At 42.8% G+C, this 9,298-nt stretch overlaps 1 protein-coding gene across 1 annotated transcript in view; it reads left to right on the top strand.

Moving 5' to 3' along the window:
• The window catches only part of ARHGEF5 (Rho guanine nucleotide exchange factor (GEF) 5), a 32,579-nt gene that overhangs the window by 16,357 nt on the left and 6,924 nt on the right, over positions 1–9,298 (top strand). The window contains exons 12-15 of the mRNA XM_010004930.1: positions 1–39; positions 436–506; positions 835–939; positions 1,204–1,347. Of these exons, the coding sequence (XP_010003232.1) occupies positions 1–39; positions 436–506; positions 835–939; positions 1,204–1,347 (359 nt within the window). The remainder of the gene's footprint in view (positions 40–435; positions 507–834; positions 940–1,203; positions 1,348–9,298) is intronic.

Raw genomic sequence — 9,298 nt, 5'->3', positions numbered from 1 at the left:
GGGAAAGAGAGTGGAGTTCTTGTTTCGTACAGAGACACAGTAAGAGCTCAAAGTTACCCTCAGGATGTCCCTTTACCACAGCCAGACACCTCCTAGGAGCCTGATGGTTGTCCCTCAGCTATCCAAATGCTGAACATCAAATGCAGATCCTCAGCAGAGGACTTGAAAAACCTCCTCTTGCCATAACAAGACCCCAATGAACCACCTTGTTCCTCTTTCATAGCTGCTTATGCAATACTACTAAGTTGTGTGATACCATCAGCCCCCAACAATGGGATATTTTGCCTTTTCCTGTCTCCTTTCTCCACTCCCCTACTTCCCTTAAGTACCCCCTCTCTGACCCTTTCTATGAGCAAACCTGTACACACACATTCCTGTCATCAGACTTCTGTCCCTCACGCTGAATCCTGACACCTATCTGGTGATGTTTTCCAGCAGTGAGAAGCTGAGGTGGATCTCTGCTTTGGCTCCTCCACGAGGAGAGCTGGACCTCCTGGAATGCCCTGGTGAGACTGCTTTGCTACTACAGCAATGGGGGTAGTCTGGCTCAAAGGAGTTGGAGTCACTGTAACATCCCAGAAGTTACTCCAAGGCAGAATACTTGCTTTTTTGTAAATAAAGATGACATTCGTGGGCTTTCTCTCAGTGCCAGATTCTGCAAGTTATTTTATCTATTTTTACTCCTCATATTAACTAGAAGACCAGTAGTTTCCCTTCCAGTTTTCTGCTCTTTAGTGTTTGAGCAGTCCCTTATCCCCTACATCCCTTGGGGCTGACACACACAGGTTCACTCTTGCTTTCTAATATGCCATTATGATCTTTCCTCCCCTTCAGATGCACCACAGGTTCAATGCATAAAGACTTACAAGGCTCGGGAAAATGATGAGCTGGCTCTGGAGAAAGCAGATATCATCATGGTTATGCAGAACAGCAATGATGGTGAGCAGAATGAGAAATGGGTATCTTAAATTACAGGTAGGAAATCCTCTAGTGTTAAAGTTTGAACAACACAATCAGGCTTCAAAAGGAGCCTCTCATTTCCAGATTGTTGGATGGAGAGAGTGAAAAGACTTCATTTAAGACACGTGATTTAGAAGCTGAAAGGGGTTATTCTTCTTGGATCTTAGGATGTTGGAGGGGGCTTTTGGGCAGAATAAAAAGGGTTTGACTATTTTGCTTCATGTGCTTTTCACCACACTGCAGGATGGATGGAAGGAGTAAAACTGTCAGACCGGGAGAGAGGCTGGTTCCCCTCAGAACACGTGGAGCTCATCTCCAGCAAGCAAGCACGGCAGAAGAACCTGAAGGAGGAGCAGCGTGTGAAGAATGCCAAGCAGCAGGTCTTCTGCAAGAAATAAGACTACTTTGTTTGGACCTGTACAGTCTCCCAGCCATGGGGAAAACATCTTTTTTTTTTTTTTTCTATTGTGCCTCAGAAGAAACGCCTCTTGCAAAGAGCATAATACAGCACTTTTACAGAATCGGGTGCTTTTTGCCAAAGAAAGTGGGAATTAAATCAGGAAAAATCATTCGCTTCCTCTGTGTCACCAGGACTACGGCAGCAGTGGAAGGAAAAAAAACGTTGCATGTATTGCTTGCTTTGTGGTAGTAGGGAGGGACTTTAATCGGGCAGAGGTCTGGGATCTGGACTTCTGAAAATACATTCCTGGTTTTGCCACTGACAAGTTGCAGGACCTTGGGCAAGTCACTTCAGAATTCTGCCTTGGTTTTCCCCTCTGTGAAATGGGGGTGAACTTACCTACCTCACTGCATGTTGTGAGGCTAAATTCACTAGTATTAGCATACCAAGAGCTTTGAGTTCCTGAGAAGGAAGGTGCTAAAGTGCAAAGCACAGTATGGTTGAGGGGAGTCTTCCATTTGAGTATCCTCTTGATATCTTGATGGTATTGATCACCATAGTGTAATTTCTGTTTAGAAAAAAAATATCTATTTGATCATGCAAGTTGTCTTGTTTTTTAGATAAGTAAATATTTCAGTGTATCTAAATTTAACTCAGCCTCAGTATACTGTTAAGAGCCCTTGACAGCATTACAAAATCCACCTGAGTCAGGCAAAGTTTCCAGAAGCCACTGTGATTATTTCCCCCACCTTCAGAGGTATCAACCTGAAGAACATATTTCACAAAGCTCACCTCTCTTCTGAACAAGTCTCTTGGTAAGCCATCTGAAATGGCCCTTTTTTACTCTGCCTCCCACTCAAAGTAGAACAGTGACTTTTGACAAGTATTTTTTATTACATGTTGGTACATGCCCTGTACAAAGTAACCATGACTAGGCATATGCAATGAAGTGGCACTTCCCTGCTGCTCTTAATCTGATTGCTGACGTGGTATTGCATGGACCATTTTGCACACTTTAAAGAAAACACTGAGATATTTAGCCACTGTAGATAAAGTCAAAATATGTACCAGGGATTTGGTTCTTTTTTAGAACTCCCTGGTCATAAGTCAAGTTTACATGCAGTCCTGCTTTTGTGCAGAACCTGTGTATTTGAGGACGTGCCTTCAACTGTAAAATACTGTTTCTATGTTAAAGTGTTTGCGTTCAGTTCAGTCAATGCAAGATCAAGTATAAGAATCACCAAAGAAAATAATGTGTAGCCTTCTTGCATTTAATATATTTGAAGAATGCTATTTTCATATCTCCAGCTCTCTGTCTCTGTAACATTCTGCCTTTAATTCCCATTTATGTTGTATCTAGTGTAGCTTATTACAGCCTATTTATATCAATTTTAGCTGGATTAAAAAAAAAAAAAGTTGCTTCTAGTCCTAATAAACTCATGCACTTCTCCAGTTAAAATAAACAACTTTTCTGCTCTCCTTGCTACTTGGGTTTTAATCTCAAATATAAATATTTCAGTGTTTACTGGATAGATATTCAGTATTTGCATTATTTTTTTCATATAATTCTCCTTTCTAAGTGAATATTAAGTACAAATAGCTATACTTAAGAGACAGTGAAGAAAGCTTGCATTACCAGTCATGCCCTAAGATTCTTCAGAGCATCATCACTGGTGCCTTGAACTGACTGATGCTGCAGGCTCCATGGCAGTGTTAGTTATCAGTATATCAAGGTAAGCTAAAGGGATAACCTGCAAAAGATGGGAGTCCAGTCCACTATACCAGTAAGAAAAGTTGCAATTAGTTGATTGTCTTTTAATCTATGACTACTAATCCAGACTGCACTTTGCCTACCATTTTTTTCCTAGAACTTAAGTTAGTCTCTAGCTAAGAACAAAAGCAAACCCAATCTCAAACTGAAATGAGTGACATAGGAATAGTTATAATCCTCAACAAGAGGCATGAATGTTCAGAGATCAAAAATACCTGTTTGTCTGAAGCTTCATGAGTTTATGGAATCCATAAGCCAGCAGGATCACCAGTATCTCACCTTGACACAGAACACTGCTGTGGCATGAACAGTATATGCCTATGTAAGGTCATCTTATGCAGGTGTTCTGAGGCACCCCATATTCATGTCAGCTTCACCTTTGCTGCTTGAATCATGAGGAGACAGGCCATAGATACTGCCATTCTAAATAAGAAGTAGTTTTGTTAAACATTTCAGAAATCAGGAACTCTTTACTCTTTCTGCTTTCAAGAACAAACAGGCATATCATTCATTAGAGTCTCCCACTGTGGTTTCTGTGTTAAATTCTGTATGGCCTTTTCTTGTTGAGATAGAAAACTTCAAGGACACTGCTGTGTCACTGCTTCTGTACTGTTTAACTAGTTGGATCAAAGGTTAACTTCTGCCTGTCACAGGTACAGCCTTTATTTCCTGCTGTCAGGTTTGTGTATGTGTAGGAACATTTAAAGCTTATGCTTGTAAGAGTAAGTGCTTATACCCTGGTTTACTGGATTTCTTACATTTCAGGTAGGCCTCAACCTCCCGCTCTAGTTAAATCTTTAGCCCTGGCGCCATCCTGCCACCAAAATTCATAAACACATCATGGCTTGGACAGGCACATGCTCTGCTGGGTAAAACACTGGCTGGATGGCCAGGCCCAGAGTGGTGGTGAATGGAGTTAAATCCAGCTGGTGACCAGTAAAAAGTGCTGTTCCCCAGGGCTTAGTGTTATGACCACTTCTTTTTAACATCTTTATCAATGATCTTGATGAAGGGATAGAGTGCACCCTCAGTAAGTTTGCAAATGACACCAGGTTGGGAGGCAGTGTTGATCTGCCTGAGGGTAGGAAGGCTCTACAGAGAGATTTGGACAGACTAGATTGATGGGCTGAGGTCAATTGTATGAAGTTCAACAAGATAAAGTGCTGGGTCCTGCACTTGGGCCACACCAACCCCAGGAAATGCTACAGGCTTCAGGGAGAGTGGCTGGAAAGCTGCCCAGCAGAAAGGGACCTGGGGGTTCTCATTGACAAGCAGCTGAACATGAGCCAGCAGTGTGCCCAGGTGGCCAAGAAAGCCAAGGGCATCCTGACTGGTATTAGAAATAGTGTGACCAGTAGGACCAGTGAGGTGATTGTCCCCCTGTACTCAGCACTGGTAAGGCCACACCCCAAATATTATGTCCAGTTTTGGGCACATCAACACAGGAAAGACACCAAGGTGTTGGAGGGTGTTCAAAGAAGGGCAACAAAGCTGATGAAGGGCCTTAAGAAAAACTGAGGGAACTGAGGCTGTTCAGTCTAAAGGAAAGGAGGGTGATGGAGACCTCATCACCCTCTGCAACTATCTGAAAGGATGCTGTAAAGAGGTTGGCACTGGTCTCTTCTCCCAAGTAACTGGCGATAGAACAAGAAGGAATGGCTTCAAGCTGCACCAGGGGAGGTTTAGACTAGACATTAGGAAGAACTTTTTCATTGAAAGAGTTGTCAGGCATTGGAACAGCCTGCCCAGGGAGGTGATTGAGTCACCATCCCTGGATGTGTTTAAAAATTGTCTAGATGTGGTGCGTGGGAATGTGGTTTAGTACTGGACTTGGTAGAATGGGGTTAATGGCTGGACTCAATGATCTTGAAGGTTTTTTCCAACCTAGGTGATTCTATGATCTGCACTGAATTAATTCATGCTTTTTGAAACTGATGAACACCTCCTTAACTGGTACAAACTTAATTATAACTAGTACAGTATCACTTACAACTGCACATCCAGGAGGCAGAAATTAAGTACAGTGTGTCTGCTGAGTCCTGTTACAATCTTCATTACAAGTCAGGATCTGTCCCTTATCTCGTGGATAACCTGATTTCCCAGAAAAGTAGTATTAAACAGAAATAAAAGCATAGTTTGTTAGCCAAATCCCTATGCTTTTCTAGTATCCCATAAAGGGATCTTACTAGATCTAAAAAAGGTCCATGGAATAGGAACACTAGATGAGAGATGCCAGCGTCTGTAAATTGAAGCATGAAGAAACAGTGTCTTCCTCAGGAACCTGTGGAGGCTGATACAGTGTATCTGGACAAAAGAAATTCAGTATTTCTATACTGAAAAAAAATACTACAGCCTTTAGAGGGCACTTAAACTCATTTATGATAAGAATGGCAACTAAAAAATATAGTTCATGCTCGTATTTAAGTTTTCTTGAGAATGTGAGAAATTCTTTGTTTATATCTGAAAACTAAATGTTATCAATGCTGTCATTTTTCATATAAAAAGTATAAAATATATAAAAATATATATGTGGCTCCAAAAAAATAAAAAAGCTCATAGCTCTGGAGACCTGTATTGGTTCCTCCTAAAGGATAAGAAATAAAAGCATTCTACACACTTTTTTCCTTACACAATACTAGAAAATGTTGACAGTAGGACCAGAATTCAGTAAATAAACACAACCTTGCTCAGAAACAGAAACCTATTTTTATCTTTGCACTTTCATCTAATACAGAAAAGGTCCCATCCCTTCCAAGATCAGAGTTGTGTTGTGTCAGCTGAATACTGCTAACAAATGCCATTTCAGGGGCAATAACATTCCAGCCAGCATGTATTTCATTTAGTGACTGAACCAGGTGCACTGTCATACTCATTATACTAACTCCAGACTGCTGGCACAAGTGTTTCAGGATACACTCATTTAAGGTAATTAAACTACTCTCAGGTGGAAGCATCTGCAGAAGCAGGATCTTGGATGCCAGGGTGAACCTTGAAACAAAGACAGGGTATATGGGGAAATGCACAGTAGGAGAACGGTGAGATACTGAGGAGGAGGGATGTTCTGTGTTGGTGAAGCAGAACTCAAAGCAAGCAGTGCCTCTGCTGTTTGCAGACAGACAAGAAGTACTTAGGGTCAGCTTCACTCCACTCAGTGAGGAAAGCTGTATGCAGAGGATACAAGAGCAGAGGTGTGGATTTCTGGAACCATTGTGACCAGTCAGTTACAGTGAAGGTCCCTTCATCAACCACATGTGATCCAAAAGAAGTCAGATCTGCCAGACTTGGTTCACTCTTGCCCTTCTTCTTGTGTAGCTCCCCTGCAAGGACACAAAGCTGTTCTAAACTTTACTTGAGCAAATGATAAAACTTGTAGTAGCCCAAGATTGCTTGCCTGCCTTGTACAACTCTGATAGCCTTGGTTTTTTCTAAGAATTGTTAAGTATTGAAAGGATTTAAAGTTACAGTGCCTAGAAGTCAAGAAAAGCCATTTATTTCTTGCAACCACTAGTTTATGGAGAAGAAGCACTGATAAACAACCGTAGCAAAAGCAGATTAAAAAAAAACAAACAACAATATATCCTCCCGACAGCCCACAAGGAAAGATCAGAGAATGGTTTGGGTTGGAAGGGACCTTAAAGATCATCTGGTTCCACCCCCCTGCACGGGCAGGGACACCTCCCACCAGACCAGGCTGCTCAGAGCCCCATCCAGCCTGGCCTGGAACACTTCTCAATCCCTATGCTTTTCTAGTATCCCATAAAGGGATCTTACTAGATCTAAAAAAGGTCCATGGAATAGGAACACTAGATGAGAGATGCCAGCGTCTGTAAATTGAAGCATGAAGAAACAGTGTCTTCCTCAGGAACCTGTGGAGGCTGATACAGTGTATCTGGACAAAAGAAATTCAGTATTTCTATACTGAAAAAAAATACTACAGCCTTTAGAGGGCACTTAAACTCATTTATGATAAGAATGGCAACTAAAAAATATAGTTCATGCTCGTATTTAAGTTTTCTTGAGAATGTGAGAAATTCTTTGTTTATATCTGAAAACTAAATGTTATCAATGCTGTCATTTTTCATATAAAAAGTATAAAATATATAAAAATATATATGTGGCTCCAAAAAAATAAAAAAGCTCATAGCTCTGGAGACCTGTATTGGTTCCTCCTAAAGGATAAGAAATAAAAGCATTCTACACACTTTTTTCCTTACACAATACTAGAAAATGTTGACAGTAGGACCAGAATTCAGTAAATAAACACAACCTTGCTCAGAAACAGAAACCTATTTTTATCTTTGCACTTTCATCTAATACAGAAAAGGTCCCATCCCTTCCAAGATCAGAGTTGTGTTGTGTCAGCTGAATACTGCTAACAAATGCCATTTCAGGGGCAATAACATTCCAGCCAGCATGTATTTCATTTAGTGACTGAACCAGGTGCACTGTCATACTCATTATACTAACTCCAGACTGCTGGCACAAGTGTTTCAGGATACACTCATTTAAGGTAATTAAACTACTCTCAGGTGGAAGCATCTGCAGAAGCAGGATCTTGGATGCCAGGGTGAACCTTGAAACAAAGACAGGGTATATGGGGAAATGCACAGTAGGAGAACGGTGAGATACTGAGGAGGAGGGATGTTCTGTGTTGGTGAAGCAGAACTCAAAGCAAGCAGTGCCTCTGCTGTTTGCAGACAGACAAGAAGTACTTAGGGTCAGCTTCACTCCACTCAGTGAGGAAAGCTGTATGCAGAGGATACAAGAGCAGAGGTGTGGATTTCTGGAACCATTGTGACCAGTCAGTTACAGTGAAGGTCCCTTCATCAACCACATGTGATCCAAAAGAAGTCAGATCTGCCAGACTTGGTTCACTCTTGCCCTTCTTCTTGTGTAGCTCCCCTGCAAGGACACAAAGCTGTTCTAAACTTTACTTGAGCAAATGATAAAACTTGTAGTAGCCCAAGATTGCTTGCCTGCCTTGTACAACTCTGATAGCCTTGGTTTTTTCTAAGAATTGTTAAGTATTGAAAGGATTTAAAGTTACAGTGCCTAGAAGTCAAGAAAAGCCATTTATTTCTTGCAACCACTAGTTTATGGAGAAGAAGCACTGATAAACAACCGTAGCAAAAGCAGATTAAAAAAAAACAAACAACAATATATCCTCCCGACAGCCCACAAGGAAAGATCAGAGAATGGTTTGGGTTGGAAGGGACCTTAAAGATCATCTGGTTCCACCCCCCTGCACGGGCAGGGACACCTCCCACCAGACCAGGCTGCTCAGAGCCCCATCCAGCCTGGCCTGGAACACTTCTCAGCCACAGCTTCCCTGAGCAGCCTGTTCCAGTGTCTCCCCACCCTCCCAGTGACGAATCTCTACCTAACGTCTACCCCTCAATCTCCTCTCTTCCAGTTTAAAGAGCATGAAGTTCCTCTCAGTTCCAGAAGGACAGGGAACTGCTTGAAAGAGTCCAGAGCAGAGCTACAAAGATGATGAAGGGAGTGGAACATCTCCCTGATGAGGAAAGGCTGAGGGAGCTGGGTCTCTTGAGCTTGGAGAAGAGGAGACTGAGGGGTGACCTCATCAATGGTTACAAATATGTAAAGGGTGAGTGTCAGGGGGACGGAGTTAGGCTTTTCTCAGTGATGACCAGTGATAGGACAAGGGGTAATGGGTGTAAATTGGAGCATAGGAGGTTCAAGGTGAATATCAGGAAGAACTTCTTTCCTGTGAGAGTGACAGAGCCCTGGGACAGGCTGCCCAGAGAGGCTGTGGAGTCTCCTTCACTGGAGACATTCAAACCCAGCTGGACACGTTCCTGTGTGATGTGCTCTGGGTGACCCTGCTCTGGCAGGGGGGTTGGACTGGGGGATCTTTCGAGTTCCCTTCCCACCTCTAAGATTCTATGATTCTCTCATTCATATTCCACCATCCAATTGTGGTGGTTTTTTTTAAACACCTGTGTCCCCAAGGTGTGCTGTTGAGAGACACTGCAGCCTGCTCCTCACGGGACCCCACACACCGGGGTGTTTCAGGCGTCCCCGAGACGTCCCAGCAGCATCTCCGTACCCTGCACACGGGTGCCAGGCTCCTGCCCCCTCAGGGACCGGGTACCCGGTTCCTGCAGCCCCCAGCCCCGGGCTGAGCAGGCGGGCAGGTGCCTCCC

Source organism: Chaetura pelagica, unplaced genomic scaffold (genome assembly GCF_000747805.2).
Source record: "Chaetura pelagica isolate M959 unplaced genomic scaffold, ChaPel_1.0 scaffold429, whole genome shotgun sequence".
Taxonomy (NCBI): Eukaryota; Metazoa; Chordata; class Aves; order Apodiformes; family Apodidae; genus Chaetura; species Chaetura pelagica.
This window is presented reverse-complemented; position numbering and strand designations above follow the sequence as displayed.